General features: G+C 35.9%; 1 protein-coding gene across 7 annotated transcripts in view; it reads right to left on the reverse strand.

Moving 5' to 3' along the window:
* LOC131483416 (coiled-coil domain-containing protein 7-like) overlaps positions 1 to 19,185 on the reverse strand; it is a 282,146-nt gene that overhangs the window by 176,471 nt on the left and 86,490 nt on the right. For all 7 annotated transcript variants that reach the window (XR_009247653.1, XR_009247654.1, XR_009247648.1 and 4 more), the window contains 2 exons: positions 17,866 to 17,951; positions 14,059 to 14,113 (listed from right to left, as the gene is read on the reverse strand). Coding sequence is in view for 1 of the 7 variants with exons in the window: in XM_058681527.1 (XP_058537510.1) it covers positions 14,059 to 14,113; positions 17,866 to 17,951 (141 nt within the window). In the remaining 6 variants the exon portion in view is untranslated. The remainder of the gene's footprint in view (positions 1 to 14,058; positions 14,114 to 17,865; positions 17,952 to 19,185) is intronic.

Below are 19,185 nucleotides of genomic sequence, written 5' to 3' on the forward strand. Positions count from 1 at the left end.
TATGATGGTATATTATTCAGCCATAAAAAAGAACAGAATCTTGCCATTTGTAACAACATGGACGGTTCTAGAAAGTATAATGCTAAGCGTAGTAAGTCAGTCAGAGAATGACAAATACCATATGATTTCACTTATGCGTAGAGTGTAAGAAAAAAAACCAAATGAATAAATGTGAAAAGAAAGAGCAAGGGAGGCAAATCAAGAAACAGACTCAACTACAGAGAACTATAGGTGGAGTCGGGTGAGGTGATGTGTAAAATAGGTGATGGGGTTTAAAGAGTACACTTACCATGATAAGCATTAAGTTATGTATAGAATTGTTCAGTCACTATATTGTACACCTAAAACTAATATAACACTGTGTGATAACTATATTAGAATTAAAATTAATAACAATTTTAAAAAGTCAAGAAGAAATAAAAAGGAGAAAGGCTACTTTTGAAAATTGATTTAAAACTATGGAAAGTAAACAAAATAAATATTTCATAGCACACACCTACACACACAAACATACGAATAGAAGCCAAGACCAAAAATATAGAAAACCTAAAGATTAGATCTAGGAATCATAATATTTAAATATTAGTCTCATAAGGGTAAAATAAAAAAATATAAATAATAATGAAATAAGTATGACAATAAAACTTCCTTGATTAAATAAAAAAATTTAAGATCTGGTGAAATTTCTATACTTCAATGAGAAATAAAGGCAAGAAGAAGACTGGGTCCCAAACAACATGCAACTACTATACCTACCTGACACTCTTTACCCAAACCTTCCATGAGAAAAAAATAATATTCTATCATGTTTAAGATATTGAATTGTATGGGGTCTCTTTATATAGCAGCCTAATATATTTACTAATAAAGATACAGAGAGTTATATAACATAAATCTAGATACCATTGAATTTTATAAAGAGAGAAAGGGTGGGAAGAGAAAGGGAAAGAAAACATGTACTCCATATGGTAGAATACAATGGCCATAAATTGTAGTAGCTCCCCTCAAAAGATGGAGTCTATTTTTTCAACTCCTTAAAAGTGGGCTGGCCTGTGACTTGCATTGGTCAATAGGATACAATGCAAAAGACAGTATCTGAGGTTTTTTAGATATTGGCCAAAAGAAGTCTTTCCAGCTTTGTTGTGCTCTTACTATTGTAAATCCTTCTGTAAACCACCCAGGGCTAGCCTTTTAGAGGATATGAGACTAGGAAGAGGTCCCATCTGTCACAGATGTCCCACCTGGGACTGCATACATGTGGATAAAGCTAAAACCATCCAACCCAAGCCAAGCCTTCCCAAAGAACACTTAACCAGTCACTCTGAGAAATAATGACTACCTACTGTATTTCTTCTATTCTCGAGTTAGTTAACATACAGTGTAGTCTTGGCTTCAGCAGTAGAATCCAGTGTTCATCTCAACAAGTGTCCTCCTCAATGCCAATCACCCGTTTTCTCCACCCCCATCAACCCTCAGTTTGTTCTCTGTTTAGAGTCTCTTATGGTTTGCTCCCCTTGCTGTTTTTATCTTATTTTTCCTTCCCTTCCCCTATGTTCATCTGTTGAGTTTCTCAAATTCCACATTTGCGTAAAATCATGTTATATATGTGTTTCTCTGATGGACTTATTTCACTTACCATAGTACCCTCCAGTTCCATCCATGTTGGTGCAAATGGTAAGATTGCATTCTTTTTCATCACTGAGTAGTATTCCAGTGTGTGTGTGTGTGTGTGTGTGTGTGTGTGTGTGTGTGTGTGTGTGTATTACATATCTTCTTTATCCATTCATCAGTTGATGTACATTTGGGCTCTTTCCATAATTTGGCTATTGTTGATAGTGCTTTTAAACATCGGGGTACATGTGCCACTATGAATTGGCACTCCTGTATCCTTTGGATAAATTCCTAGTAGTGCTATCCCTGGGTCATAAGGTAAATGGGCATCTGGGTGGCTCAGTCATTAAGCATATGACTTTGGCTCAGGTCATGATCTCACCGTTCATGAGTTTGAGTCCCACATCAGGTGAGCTTGAGCACTGCATAGGGTGAGCTTAAGCCCCGCTTCCAGTGATTCCTGCCTCTCTTTCTCTCGTTCCTTCTGCCCCTCCTGGATTCCCTCTCTCTCTCTCTCTCTGTCTCTCTCTCTGTCCCTTGCTCACTTACACCCATTCTCTGAATTAATTAAAATAAAATAATTAAAAAATATATGTACCACATCTTCTTAACCCATTCATCAGTGGATGGACATTTAGGCTCTTTCCATAATTTGGCTATTGATTTAGCACTGTGATAAACACTGGGGTATGTGTGCCCCTATGAATCATCATTCCTGTATCCCTTGGATAAATTCCTAGTAGTGTAATTGATGGGTCACAGGGTAATTCTAATTTTTTTAAGGAACCTCCACATTGTTTTCCAGAGTGGCTGCACTAGTTTGCATTCCCACCAGCAGTGCAAAAGAGATCCTCTTTCTCCACATCCTCACCAACATCTGTTGTTTCCTGAGTTGTTAAGTTTAGCCACTCTATTATGAGGTGGTATCTCATTGTGGTTTTGATTTGTATTTCCCTGAAGATGAGTGATGCTGAGCACCTTTTCACATGTCTGTTAGCCATCTGGATGTCTTCTTTGGAAAAGTGTCTATTCATGTCTTCTGCCCATTTCTTCAGTAGATTATTTGTTTTTTAAGTGTTGAGTTGGGTAAATTCTTTACAGATTTTTGATACTAAAACTTTATTCAATATGTCATTTGCAAATATCGTCTCCCATTCCATCAGTTGCCTTTTAGTTTTGTTGATTATTTCCTTTGCTCTGAAGAACCTTTTTATCTTGGTGAGGTCCCAATAGTTCATTTTTGCTTTTATTTCCCTTGTTTTCAGAGACATGTCAAGTAAGATGCTGCTTGGCCAAGGTCAAAGAGATTGCTGCCTATTTTCTCCTCGAGGATTTTGATGGTTTCCTGTCTCACATTTAGGTCTTTCATCCATTTTGAAATCATTTTTGTGTATGGTGTAAGAAAGTGGTCCATTTCTCCCAGCACTGTTTGCTGAAGAGACTCTTTTTTCCATTGGATACTGTTTCCTGATTTGTCAAAGATTAGTTGGCCATATATCTGTGGGTCCATTCCTGGGTTCTGTGTTCTCTTCCATTGATCTATGTGTCTGTTTTTGTGCCAGTAGCATACTGTCTTGATGGTTACAGCTTTGTAATACAAGTAAAAGTTGGGATTGTGATTTCTCCAGGATTGATTTTCTTTTTCAACATTACTTTGGATATTCAGGTTCTTTTGTGGTTCCATATACAATTTAAGATTACTTGTTCCAGGTCCGTGAAGAATGTTGGTGTGATTTTGATTGGGATTGCATTGATTTTCTGCCTATATGATCTGTCCATTGTTGTAAGTGGAGTATTAAAACCCCTACAATCCCAGTATTATCTATACATTTATATATGTTTGTGATTAATTGATTTATATATTTGGGGATTTCCACATTTGGGAACAATTTCCACAATTGTTAGCTCTTCTTGATGGATAGACCCCTTAATTATGATATAATGCCCTTCTTCATCTCTTGTTACAGCCTTTGTTTTAAAATCTAATTTGTCTGGGGCACCTGGGTGGCGCAGTCAGTTAAGCGTCCGACTTCAGCCAGGTCACGATCTCGCGGTCCGTGAGTTCGAGCCCCGCGTCAGGCTCTGGGCTGATGGCTCGGAGCCTGGAGCCTGTTTCCGATTCTGTGTCTCCCTCTCTCTCTGCCCCTCCCCCGTTCATGCTCTGTCTCTCTCTGTCCCAAAAATAAATTAAAAACGTTGAAAAAAAAATTAAAATCTAATTTGTCTGATAGAAGTATGGCTATTCCAGCTTTGTTTTGAATTCCAGTAGCATGATGGTTCTCCATCCCCTCACTTTCAATCTGCAGGTGTCCTCAGGTCTAAAATGAGTCTCTTGTAGGCAGCATATAGATGGATCTTATTTTTTTCAATCCATTCTGATACCCTATGTCTTTTGATTGGGACATTTAGTCCATTTACATTCAGAGTGATTACTGAAAGATATGGATTTAGTGCCATTGTGTTATCTGTAGGTTTTGTGATAGCTCTGGTCCTTTGTAGTCTGCTACTTTCCACTCACAGAATCCCCCTTCAGATCTCCTGCAGGACTAGTTTAGTGGTCATGAACTCCTTTAGTTTTTCTTTGAGAAAGCTTTCTCTCTCCCTTCTATTCTGAATGATAGGCTTGCTGGATAAAGGATTCTTGGCTGCATATTTTTTCCTGTTCAGCATATTGAATATTTCCTGCCACTCCCTTCTGGCCTGCCAAGTTTCAGTAGATAGGTCTGCTACTACCCTTATGTGTCTACCCTTGTAGGTTAAGGCCCATTTGTCCCTAGCTGCTTTCAGCATTCTCTCTTTACCTTTGTATTTTGCCAGTTTCACTATGATATGTCATGGTGTTGACCTGTTTTTGTTGATTTTGAAGGGAGTTCTCTGTGCCTCTTGGCCCTGGGTGCCTGTTTCCTCCCCCAGATTAGGGAAGTTCTCAGCTATAATTTGTTCAAATAAACCTTCTGCTCCTTTCTCTCTCTTCTTCTTCTTCTGGAACTTCTATGAAATGGATATTGTTTCATTTCATGGAATGATTTAGCTAATTCTCCCTTCGTGGTCTAGTAATTAAATTTCACCCCCCCTTTTTTTAGCTTCATCATTTTCCATAATTTTATCATCTATTTCACCTATTCTTCCCTCTGCTTCTTCCATCCTCACTCTCACTGCATCTAGTTTATTTTGCATCTCATTTACAACATTTCTTAATTCATTGTGACTATTTCTTAGGTTTTTGACCTCAGCAACAATAGATTCTCTGTTGTTTTCTATGCTTTTTCAAGCTATTACTCTTATGACTGTGATTCTAAGTTCTTGTTCAGATATATTGTTTATATCTGTTGTGAGAAATTATCTGGCTATCATTTCTTCCTGAATTTTCTTTTGAGGAGAGTTCTTTCATCATTTTGGCTGGTTTCTGTCTTTTGTATGTTTTAGTAGCTTGTTATGTGTCCTGCACCTGCAAGTACTACTATATTCAAAAGGGGTCATACACTGTCCAGGACTGGCACTTCAGGAAGTATTTTTGGAGTGTGGTGCATGCACTCTGTTGTGCTTTGACTGCTCTATTCCACTAGTCAATCCTCTGTAAAGCTCATCCTTGCTTGTAGTGATGGAGTGTTTGGACTTTCAACCAGGTGTGCTTTGATTTGTTCACTCAAGTAACCATGGAAAAAAAGGAAAAGGTGGGGAAGCCTTATCCCATATAAAGAGAAAAATGAAAGGGAAAAAGAAAAAAAAAAGCAGAGGGTCAAAATAACTATAAGACTTAATCCAGAGAGAAAGTAAAATAAAAAGTTATAAGAATTGATAAAAAAAAAAATCAGAAACTATGAGCCTGATTCCAAAAGAAAAAAAGAAGAGGGTAGAAATAAAAAGAAAAGGGAAGAACAAACAAATAGAAGATAGAAACAAAAGCCAGTTGTTTGTTGGTGCCTGAGACCAGTGGGTGTATTAGTCTGGAGGAGAGGCTGGCTCTGTTGGCTCAGTCTTCCTCCAGTTGATAAGCAGTTGCCAGTCACAGAGGAGGGGGGCTTGGTGTTAGTGGGTCCTTCCTTTACTGGGGACTGCTGTGCTGCTCCCTGAAGCTCCACTGTGGTGGTATTCGGTAGAAAAATGGCAACACCCAATTTCTCCTCCCCAGACCAGGTATCTCATACCACACTGTTCAGGCAGCCCTCACAGAATAGCATGGGCAGTTGGCTTGCCCTGCTCCACAGTCTCCCATGCCCTCTAGGTGCTTGGCTGGAATTCTGATGTCTTAAAGGGCCCTGCACCACATGGGACCATGTGCCCCTCAGCCCTGCTGATAAAGGGCCTTTCATCCTTGGGGAGGCAATAAATCCTCTTCCCACAGTACTTGAGAAAGGGGACTGTTCTCTCCCAGTGTGCCCCTGAGATCGCTACAGCGCCCTGGAGCTGGCTCCTTCCCTCTCAGGTGCGCCCACACAGCCAGCTCTGGTCCAGAGAAAGTCACACACTTTCGTACCTTCAAGTTTTAGCTCCTAAGGCTGTTTGCAAAATAGAAACTAGCACTCTCCATTTTTCTCATTCCTGAGTCCATGGTCCAGAGAGGTTTTCCTCTTGTGCTAACAAGATAGTAAAGCCCTCTCATTTTCTCTCCCTTTTGTCTCTCCACAGAAGATGTTCCTTCCCCTCCATGCCTATGCCATTTTATCTCCTCCAATTCATATGCACGTACCTCATACCTCGATCCTGCCAAACTGTCTCCCTCCACCTGTGGAGATCCTTCTGCCATGCTACAGATTGATTTCCTGGATGTTCCAAGTGATCTGTCCTCCATACAGCTGTGTTTGAGGGATGAGGGAAGTCCTGGTCCCCCTACTTCCCCACCATCTTTACTCCTCCCTGAATAACTATTGTTGTAAATCACCAAGTTTTGCTGTACTTTTGTCATTTAAGAAAAGTTCACAAGCATACTTTGTAATAGAAAATATGCATTATTTTATGTCATTAGAACATTTACAAAAATTTGATACTGTGTTTATTTCCATAATTGGCTACCAACAATTTCTCCTACTCTATGCCTTGTGAATATTGGCTAGCCTTATGAATTCCTTACAGAATGTGATGGGAAAACTACAAAAGCTTTCAATTCCAGTCTCTAACAAGCCTTATGGGTTTTGCTCTTGCCAATCTGGAAAACTGATATTGGAAGCTGAAAAATAGGGGAGAGGCTCAGTTATATAGTTATAGAACAATAAACAAAATTCAGGCTTAGAGTAACTTGCAGGGTTAAAACCATACCCAATAAACTTGTGGATCTGGCTAAGGAAATTTCCAGCCAGAATACTTAAAACACTATTTGGCTTATACTACTGATATGCAATAAATTTATTTCAAGAGAAATAAACTAAAGAAAGAACTGTTCAATTTTAAAGCAGAAATCAGAAAACATATAGAGAATCTGGGACTGCCCACAAAAGAAATTCGCAAAGTAAGAAATCACTAGGGCAAAGATCAAAGCCATAGTACTGACAGTAAAATGTAGTTTCAGAATCAAAGTCAAATCAAGGGTGTGACTATAAGGCTCCCTGTTAAGACCTCAGAAAGACTTAAATATTCTTTGTGGATCCTAGTAAGACAAAAGTGCTTAATAATTAAAGGTATTGTCCTGCAGAAGGCTGGCATACTTTAAGTAAGACGTTTATTATGGATGTAGCTTTGGGGTAAAAGAAGGAATCACAGTAACATACAAAGAAAACAGTTTTAAGAGAAACATCACCATATTACACTTAAAATGACAGACATTTCAAAATTAAAAGAGATCTCTAGGTCCCCAATAAGCTATGAGAAGGAAGCATGCTGAGTGAGCTATTCAGTTACAAACATGAGCCATTTCTTATGGAAAAGGAATGATGATTCAGAGAGGAAAATCTACATGCCACACTGCAAAATAAGGACTACTTTATTTTTGGATTAGGGAATCATTCCCGGGGAGCAAAACTAGACTTCAATCAAAGTACATACCCTACCCTGAAAGTCAGGAGAACTGGTGACGTGTGTCTGCTTGGATTTCATAGCAGATTTCTCAACTATGTGCTTTCTGTTTCCCCTCTATTTGAATAATAGTTTCTATTGCAATTATCCTATCCTTTTCTCAGTAGTATGTGTTAAGTATGTGTTGGGAGGAGTGGGGTACAGATAACTCAACTTTTTAGATAACAGATTTCCAGATCAAGAACAGCTGTGCCAAGAACCCACATCTAGACCTGGTACAGATGATAAGATTTCCCTCCCTTTAAGTCTTGGCTGGCCCCTAACCAATAAAATGTAATGGGAATTATGTTCTCAGGTTTCTGAGCCCAGGCCATAAGAGGACTTGCAGCTACTACTTTTGACCTATTAGATTCCAGCTGTCATGTAAGGATGCTTGGGTTTTACTACTAAATGATGAGTAATGACATGAGAGAGAAAAATTCAGCCCTTAGTCATTGCACCAACCACCAGACTTCTGAGGAAGCCATCTTGAACAGTCCACAGCTGAATGAAGCCACATGAGTAACACAGCTGATAAAACATGAAGCATAGGAATCATCCCACTGGGCCCAGCCAACCCCAAAATCAATTAGAAATAATTATTGATGTATTAAGCCTCTAAATGTTGGTGTAGCTTGCTATAGAATAATAGAAAAATGAAGCAAAAATATGCATTTGACCACAAAGAAAACCTTTAAAACATCCAGAAAGTAGAGAATTTGTACGTCTTATTGTCTGCTGTTAATTTTATAAAAAGGTAAACCAACAATAAAAAAGTAAACTACACTTTTTGAAACAAAGGAAACTTAGAACACCTATAGAATTCAATATTCAGTGAAAAATGTATAGCTTGAATAGTGTTTATTGTCATAAAATGAGTGCAAAAATAAATAAATTACATATAACAACTAATGCAGATTTGAAAATGAATTAAAAATAAAGACAAAAGATCAAATAAATTAACAAAGATGAAGATTAAAGTAATTAAATAGAAAACATTAACAGCAACAAGAAATAAAATAGTAAAACAGTTAAATAGAACATAAAATCAGTTAGTTGAAAGCACTTAAAATATACAGTCTCCTAGCAAATCTGATTGAAAGGAAAAGAAACAAAAAGAGATACTTTTAGGGGCGCCTGGGTGGCGCAGTCGGTTAAGCGTCCGACTTCAGCCAGGTCACGATCTTGCGGTCCGTGAGTTCGAGCCCCGCGTCAGGCTCTGGGCTGATGGCTCGGAGCCTGGAGCCTGTTTCCGATTCTGTGTCTCCCTCTCTCTCTGCCCCTCCCCCGTTCATGCTCTGTCTCTCTCTGTCCCAAAAATAAATAAAAAACGTTGAAAAAAAAATTAAAAAAAAAAAAGAGATACTTTTATAAATGAAAAATAAATGGGAAAAGATGTAGAAATAGAGATGCAAAAAAACAATAAAAACAACACTAAGCATAATGTAAAATTATAAGCAATTTCAAAACCATTAAAAATGGATGAATCTATATTAAAATATAAACTACCCAAATACACACACCAATAATCTAAAAAGGAATTGAAAAAGTGGTCAAAGAAGTACCATTTTTGTTTAAAAAGGCTCCTAGGTGATTTTGTAGTTAAGTTCTATATAATCTTCCAATTATGTCTCCCTTATTTAAAAAAAAAAAGTCCTTTTTAAATTCTGATTAGAAATGCATTATTACCTTTGTTATATTAATTTGAAAGGATCAATATTTTTATAAATTTAAATCTTTCCATTTGGCAACACTGAAATTTACATTACAATATCATTTGCAACTCCATCTTAATAAATTCATATAGCATAATTAGCTAGTTTATCACTGAGTTAAATTACTCCCAAAACTCTCTAATTATTCTTCCTGACTGCAAAATCCAACCTCTATCCCAAAATTCATCTTTCATAAAACTGGAAGAGTAATCTTAATTAAAAATACCAAATGGGGGGGCGCCTGGGTGGCTCAGTTGGTTAGGCGACCGACTTCGGCTCAGGTCATGATCTTGCAGTTTGTGAGTTCAAGCCCCGTGTCTGGCCCTGTGCTGACAGTTCAGAACCTGGAGCCTGCTTCGGATTTTGTGTCTCTGCTTCTCTCTACCCCTCCCCTGCTCACGCTCTGTGTCTCTCTGTATCTCAATTGTAAATAAACGTTAAAAAAATTATTTTAAAAAACATTAAAAATACCAAATGGATCATTCTTAATATTCTTCAGTAAGTCCCCATTTCTTATTCAAAATACAAATTATTATGCCATCCATAAATGGCCTCTATCAGGCATCCTACTACTCTTCTCCTCAATCCAAAAATCCTATCATACTCAAGAACTGGAATTTCTCTGAATAGTCTTTGTTCCCTCAAGCCTTTGTCTCTACACATTCTATAGAGATCCTTCCTGTTTTCTAATCCCATATTCTCAATTACTATATCATAATTCCCATTTTATAGTACATTATGTTGGAATAGGGACATTATGTCTCAACTATGTGTTAAAAATTTCAGCTTTGAAATTAATGTTATATGTCAATTATATCTCAATTTTTTAACAAAAAATTAGAAGCCTTAGATTTAAAAAAAAAAATCAATATTTTTTGTCAAGTCTGTCCCTCCTACATTACATTATATTATGATATGTGCAAGAAATTTATTCAATTTATTCAAGTACAGATGGAATGTAATTATAATTACTGTTTATATTTGTATTAAGGACTTAATATCCTTAATACTTAAAAGTACATAATTTTAACAGAAAGAATTCATGACACTATACATAGAAAAAACTAAGTGAAGTTTCTATAAATTTTAAGAGTTGATGATCCTTGAAAAGAAACAGTAAATGGGAGATCACACTTGAATTTACACTTTTTAGCCCCACTGACAGGATCACTGGGCTATCCAGTCCAACCAGAGTGCATCTTAGAACTCTGCAAATCTGGTCAAGTTATTTAATATCTCGGAGTTTCCTTTTCTAAAAATTGAATACAGCAGTCTCCCATTATCCACAGTTTTGCTTTCTGCAGTCTCAGTTACCTATGGTCAGCCATACTCTTGACTATAGTCACAAGATCAATAGTAGCCTACTACGTCACAATGCCTATGTAATTTCACCTCACTTTTTTTCATCATGTGTGCATTTTATCATCTCATCACAAAAAGGATGAGTACAGTACAATAAGATTTTGAAGGAAATCACATTCATATAACTTTTACTGCAGTAATTGTTGTAATTTTCTTTTATTATTAGTAATTGTTGTTAATCTCTTACTTCACCTAAGTTATAAATTAAGCTTTATCATAGATATGTATGCATGTACAAGAAAAAATATAGGATATACAGGATTTGGTATCATCCATGGTTTCAGGCATCCCCTGACAGTCTTGGAATGTATCCCTCTGGATAAGGGAGGACTACTGTAATAATAATTACTGCTAAGCATAACAAAATATGCTGTATGTGATTTGACTTACAAAACATTCAAATATGTAAAATATTTCTATTTTCTAAAAAATATGTTTGTCCTCATCCATATGATTAACCTGCCAATTGCCCACTTAGTAGATAGTTGCCTAGAGTAAATACAATCTATTTTTCTAACAAATAAAATGAAAATCACGTTAATAGAATAACAAAATATTTTAATCACTTTATCTAAACATGATTTTTTTTAAGTACAACTCTGGCTACTGACTGCTAGTCTATATAATGTCTTTGATGAAAAAGGACCCTTTGTTCAGGCAAATGCAACTATTCAAGGGTATGCACTTGGCAAACCATGGATTAGATTTCAACACCCACTTGTACCTTAACCCACCCCCTTGTTTAAGGCATAATTTGTACAAAGTAAGGGCAACCTTGGGTCCAAATGGATTATTTTATCTACGTCCTTGAAATACGTTAGAATAATTATTGGAATAATGATCCTCTAAAAGGTATACAACAAACAACAAAAAGCTAGCTCACTTAAAAACTAAAAGTTTTATATGACTTGTAAAACACTTTAAAAGCATTATAATTACTTGAACAGATGGATAATAATACCAACTGATTCTATTATCCATGCTGCCTGAGGAAGCAAAACCAAATGTATTTTCACTAACTGCAAATGCCAAGTAGGGTTCAGAGAGCCATATTTGCAGTTCAGATTTCACTACTAATTTATTCTCTAACCCCAAGTTAGTCACTTTTTAGCTTCTATTGATCTCTGTAAAATGGCCTAGATCAGTGATAGTACAGAAAGGCATTTTGGAGGAAGAAGATAAATTCCTTTAAAATTCTCATTAAATCCATAGGCCTTATCCAGAAAAAAAAAATACACTTACATAGAAAATTTTGACCTTAAATTCAGAAAAGAATAATTTTAAATGACATTAGCTGCTACAGACTAAATGTTTGTGTCCCCCCACAAAATTCATGTGTTATAACCTAATCTCCAATGTGATGGCATTTGGAAGTAGGGCCTTTGGGAAGTGACTAGGGCATGAAGGTAATACCCTCATGAATGGTTTAGTGGCCTTATAAAAGAGGCTCCAGACACCTCCCTTGCCCTTTCTGCCATGTGAAGACACAGCAAGAAAATGGCCTTCTATGAACCAGGAATTGGGCTCTCACCAGACAACAAGTCTGCTGGTGCTTTGATCTTCGACTTCCCAGCCTCCAGAACTGTGTGAAATAAATGTTTGTTATTTAAGTCACCCATTCTTTGCTATAGAAGCCTAGTATGGTCTGAATTTTTGTGTCCCGCTTCCCTCCTCCCCCGACCTACAAATTCACATGTTGAAATCCTAATGCCCAATGTGCTGGTATTAGGATGGGGGCCCTCATGAATGAGATTAATGTCCATACAAAGGAGGACTGAGAGAATGCCTTTGCCTTTCCTGTCATATGAGAAAGAACATGAATTCTGCAACCCAGAAGAGAGCCCTCACCCCACCATGTTGACACCCTGATCTTGAACTTCCAGACCCAAGAACTGAGAAACAAATTTCTGTTTTTTATAAACTACCCATTCCCTGATATTTTGTTAAAGCAGTCCAAATGGAATAAAACACAACCCAAATGAACTAAAACACTAACTTAAAAACTTCAAATATTAACTATATAATGGGATTATAATAATTTTAAATACACAAATAAATATACTGTTAAATATACTGTTCTGTATAAAATAAAATGTTAAGTATGGTAGGCAGAATTCTAATATGGCCAGCATGATCTCCATCCTTGTGGTTATGCTCTAAATAATCCACTCCTTTTGACTATGGGTGGGACCTGTGAGTTGATTCTAGCCAATAGAATATAGCAAAGTGATGAGATACCACTCCTTTTATTAGACTGCATTATATAGCTAACATGACAAGATATCATTCTCATGTTACATTATATAAGACGGTCAGCAAAATAGAGAAACCGGCCTTGAGGAAAAAGCAAGCTGCTGTGATGTAAACTGCCTATGGAAAGGTCTCATGGCTGAGTGCCTCAGTCCTAGGAAGGAAATGAAGTTTGCCACATCCAGTTGAGCTTGGAAGAGTAACTCAACTTACAGAATATAATAGACCCTAGCCATTACCTTGATTGCAGTTTAGTGAGACCTTGAGCATAAGACACAGCTAAGCCTGCTCAGCCTCTTAACCCATTCAAACTGTGAGATAATACAAGTTATTTTTATAACTGAAAAATTTATGGTAACTTGTTATGCAGGAATAGAAAACAAATGCCATAAAGTTGAACATTTTATATTCAACATCTCAAGTGGCCCTCTCATTTTCTTCCCAAAATTATGTTACTTGATTCTTGAACTATTCACATACACTTGTGGGACACAACTCCAGCCACTCACTAAAATGAGTGGTGTGATCCTCTGACAGTTATTATAAAAAATAAAAAAAAAAAAAGTGAACTTGTAGCAAAAAAAAAAAACAAGTATTCCAAAGCCAAGATGAAATAAAGGTTACTTACCTTTCATTCGATCACATAAAAAAGAGTGGACTCTATAAGTCACAATTACTGAAGAGCTTTTTCTTATTTGATTCTTACACCTCATATACCTTTTTAAGATAAATAGATACCGTTTTACCCATTTTAGTAATCAAAAATATAAAGCTCAAGTAGGTTAAATGAACTTCCATTGTCACAGAACTAGTAAATCACTGTTATGACTTTCAAGATGACCTTCTTTCCTCCATGATATTGTCTATAATTGAATAAACCATGGTAATTTTCATAACCTTGACTTGACAGTAAACATGCCTGGATTTACCATTTTATTTTCTGAAAAAAAAAACTTACTGAGAAAGTCAACCAACAAGAAATATCTTAGAAAGAATGTTAATACAAAAATACACACAAATGTACACACACACACATATATCCCCATGTTCACATACATACTAATGTTATCTACATATATAATTATCAGAGTGACTATTAATTAAATTTAGATGCATAGAGTATGTGTGTTACCTGAACTTGAAGCAAATCTTCTTTTACTTTAAGCTCTTTTACTAGAAACTTCTTCCTGTTATTAAAAAAGGTTTTTAAATTTATCATAATATTTTAAATTGCATGACTACTTTGCTTTATTAGTACTTAAACCATTTTTAAAGAAAGAAAATTTCTCAAAACAATCATATTTTTAAGAGACATAAAATCCATATAAGTGATAAATAATTGAATAACATTTCTCAAGCTAACTTCTCATTGGTATGATTAAAATATGCAAGGGAGATGAGGCAAGGATTGTCAAAGTACACTGGTCATTTTTTTCCCCTCTGGTCATCTTTTCTTAAGTTTTTATTTAAAGTCCAGTTAGTTGCGGCACTTGGGTGGCTCAGTCGGTTAAGCAGCTGACTTCAGGTCAACAGGATCTCACGGTTAGTGGGTCCGAGCCCCGCATGGGACTCTCCTGACAGCTCAGACCCTGGAGCTTGCTTTGGGTTCTATGTTTCCCTCTCTCCCTCCCCCTCCCCTGCTTACATTCTGTCTCTCTCTCTCACATATAAATTAACATTAAATCTTTTTTTAATACATAAAGTCCAGTTGGTTAACATACAGAGTTATATTAGTTTCAGATGTACAATACAGTGATTCAATACTTCCATATAACACTCAGTGCTCATCACAAGTGTACTCCTTAATCCCCATCGCTTATTTAACCCATCCCCCCACCCACCTCCCCTCTGGTAACCACCAGTTTGTTCTCGATAGTTAAGAGTCTGTTTCTTGCTTTGTCAACAACACAAGAAACAACACATGTTGGCAAGGATGTGGACAAAGGGGAACCCTCTTGCACTGTTGATGAGAATGCAAACTGGTACAGCCATTCTGGAAAACAGTATAATGGTCCCTCAAAAAGTTAAAAATAGAACTACCCTATGATCTAGCGATGGCATTACTAGGTATTTACAACGAGAGTACAAAAATATTAATCCAAAGGGATACATGCATTATCTACAATAGCTAAATTATAGAAACAGCCCGAGTGTCCATCAACTTATGAGTGGATAAAGATGATGTGATACCCCACCACCACCACATACACACGTACACACACACTGGAATAATACCCAGCCATTAAAAAGAATGAAATCTTTGGGAATACAAGCTGGTGCAGCCACTCTAGAAAATAATATGGAGGTTCCTCAAAAAATTGAAAATAGAACTACCCTACAACCCAGCAATTGCACTACTAGGTATTTATCCAGGGGATACCGGTATGCTGTTATAGAAGGGACACATGTACCCCAATGATTATAGCATCACTATCAACAATAGCCAAAGTATGGAAAGAGCCCATATGTCCATCGATGGATGAATGGATAAAGAAGATGTGGGGTGTGTGGTGTGTGTGTGTGTGTGTGTGTGTGTGTGTGTGTGTGTTTATATATATATACATATATAGTTTATATATATATATATACATATATGTTTATATATATATACATTATATATATTATATATATATATATAAAATGGAGTATTACTCGGCAACCAAAAAGAATGAAATCTTGCCATTTGCAACTATGTGTATGGAACTGGAGGATATTATGCTAAGTGAAGTTAGTCAGAGAAAGACAAAAATCATATGACTTCACTCATATGAGGACTTTAAGAGACAAAACAGATGAACATAAGGGAAGGGAAACAAAAATAATATAAAAACAGGGAGGGGGCAAAGCATAAGAGACTTATAAATATGCAGAACAAACAGAAGGATACTAGAGGGGTGTGGGAATGATACTAGAGGGGGTGTAGAGCGTTGGGCATTAAGGTAAGGGGCATTAAAGAATCTACTCCTGAAATCATTATTGCACTATATGCTAACTAATTTGGATGTAAAGTTTAAAAAATAATATTAAGTATTAGTTCAAAAAAAACTGATAGTGGCACCAGGAAACAACCAGAAAACTAGAGGATCAAACAACTCAGAAGAATACAGCAGGGAGAGAGCTCAATCTATAACATGACACCTGTTTTCAATGCCATGATATCAGACAAGTACCTGTACATTTAGATGCAATCAAGGAAGGATGGAGGTAGGGCTGGGGAAATCTTAAATTGATAGGATTTAAATTAGAAACAACCAGGAAAATCTTGAAACATATCCATTTCAAATCTTGTAATGTCTAATTCTATGGAATTAGCTAGATTAGATTTTTTGGAGGTTACAAATAGAAACAAAGAGGTTATAATTTTGTATTCATGAGTCAGAGGATTGGAAATGCTAAATCTTTGTTCCCACAACTTTTTCTAAATAGACTCAACATGTTGATTTTCCACGAGAAGTTAGCTTTAGGGGCTGGCTAGCCTGGACCATAACTGCAACCTGACAATTGCCTTTGGGAAATTTTTTTTTTTAATGTTTATTTATTTTTGAGAGAGAGAAAGAGTGTGAGCAGGGGAGGGGATGAGAGAGAGAGGGAGACAAAGGATCCAAAGCAGGTTCTGTGCTGACAGCGGGGCTCAAATTCACAAAGTAGTTTGAGACCATGACTTGAGCTGAAGTTCATTGCCTAACTGACTGAGCCACCTAGGCACTCTGCCTTTTGGGAATTTAAACCGGACCTCAGAGCATCAAGAGGGGATTTTTCCTTTTTGATATGGGTCCTCCTTTATCCAGAAGTTAGTCATTAAAATCATGGCAATGTTCTATTGTTTAAGAAGATGAAAAAACTGATATTTTGGTAACTAATATATCCCAGGACCTACAGCAGTGCTTCCACAAAACAAGCTCTCAATAAATCTATGTTGAATAAATTAAAAAAAAAAGGAATGAAATCTTGCCATTTGCAACAATGTGGGTGGAGCTTAGTATTATGCTAAGTGAACTAAGCCATTCAGAGAAAGACAAATACCATATGATTTTACTCATATGTGGAATTAAAGAAACAAAACAAATGAGCAAAAGAAAAAAAAAGAAAGAAAGTAGTCATCTTTTCCTCTCTGAGACAAAGGTCAAGGCTACTTATCCAATGAATTTCTTTTCAGAATTTATAAAACTCTATAAAGATTGAATTCACAGTTCCTTTTTAAAATTATGTATTTATATTAGGGGTTTTTAAATGTTTATTTATTTTTGAGAGAGAAAGAGAGACAGAGCATGAATGAGGGAGGGGCAGAGAGAGAGGGAGACACCAAATATGAAGCAGGCTCCAGGCTCTCAGTTGTCAACACAGAATTCGATGCAGGGCTCAAACTCATGAACCGTGAGATCATGACCTGAGCGGAAGTGGGACACTTAACCAACTGAGCCACCCAGGCACCCCATATTAGGGTTTGACTAAAGCAAATACAAAATGCAAAAAAATAAATTTATATTATTAAAGAGATATTCACTTAAAAAGGCCACTTTACAATAATCCACATGCATAAAAAATAGATCATTCCTTTCACAAAATAAGTATAATCAAGAAAAAAAAAAAAGAATAGCCCAGACTGAGGAGTTAATATACAAATCACAAATCACTAGCTAAACCATCAAGGAAATAATGTAAATCCTCTGTCCCTAAAATGATTTACAGATTTAACTCTGTTTACTTATTCCTGACTATCTGGTTCATTCTCCTAACCTACCTTTAGTTCTTTGTTCTTCCTTTCCCAGCCCTCTTCCTCCGTCATATCCTGGTCTGCTTATAAAACTATGGTATTACGTAGTGTTACATTTTTTAGAAACCTGTTAAAAGTTATGTTTATATGACCTCAAATTGTTTGTATAAAATGAAAATGTAAATTAACAAGGAAAAAATATAAACATGTAGCTTTATATCTTACTCTTCTGTATCCTCAGATTTTCTTTTGTCTTTTTTCTTCTCCATTTTTATAGTTTTCTTTGTTCGATCATATGTAGACTTTGCTTTCTGTGTAATTTTATATAAGCCAGAAACAAACAGTTAATGAGACAATAATTAGAGGGAAATAAAAGATAATATGCATTACTAAGATTTCCATTTTACTTTGAGAATCACTATACTATGTCTCAAGAAAAATTATCTAAAAAGAAGCATAACAAAATTAAGGATACAATCAGAATGCTTGTTATGGTACTCTACTGAATGTAAGTTGTATATAAGTTAATACATATCAAAAGAAGTAAATTCCCCTGACAAATTACAGCCAGGTCTTCTCTAATATATACATATCTTCCTGAAAATCATCTATGAAAACTCATGCACTAAAGACTGCAGGATATACGAGAGAAATGAGGTAAGGTGCCCAGCATGCAACAAACATTGTCAATGATACATTTTTTAAAAATAGAAACCTAATAAAAACAGTTCCATTTTACAAAGTTAGATGATTTGAGAAACACATAGTATGAGAAATATAGTTCTTTATTTTGAGAAAGACATGAGGTGTGTTTGTGGAAGTGATCATCGAATAGGTTGCAAATTGTTATCGTGTAGTTTAGGAAGAAGGATGATCTGAAATCACATAAAAAGTTGTAATGACAGATGTGGACTGGTGTGGTACACTACAAACATGGTGAATGAATACAGTGTGCAGAGTCTGCTTTCTCCTTTTACCTAGTACTTTTAGCAGATGAATTTGTGCATAAACACATGTAAAATTCATATTATGTTCAAATTGTTTGTGTTAGAACAAATTTGCATTTCAAAACAAATATTACAGCAGAACCAACCACATATTTTAAAGTATTATTGAATGACTATGTAGTAATAGATTATTTTATACAAGAAAGTTGAGAAAAAAATTAACAATTAGATTACTGAAATTTGTAGATGAGCTTAATAATAGAGACCTATTAAGGCATTAGGTGTTTATTTCCTGTTTTATACAACAACTCCCAAAAGATACAACTTCACCATAGTGGCAAAGTTCTCACAAGTTAAACACAAAGTGTAATAATCCTCATAAAATATGAAAAAACCAGTATAATAATTAATTGCAATGGAATTCTTAAGGTCTCCAGGTAACTTTCTAGTTTAAATATGAGTTTGGGGATATATTTCTTATACAGAAAAATCTAATATACATTGGCCATCAAAAATACTTTAAAAATGAAAGGAAAAAAGACTAAAAGTAATGAACAGATCATCAGTTACTTGTGAGAAAACTTCAAGTGGACAAATA

Source organism: Neofelis nebulosa, chromosome 8 (genome assembly GCF_028018385.1).
Source record: "Neofelis nebulosa isolate mNeoNeb1 chromosome 8, mNeoNeb1.pri, whole genome shotgun sequence".
Taxonomy (NCBI): Eukaryota; Metazoa; Chordata; class Mammalia; order Carnivora; family Felidae; genus Neofelis; species Neofelis nebulosa.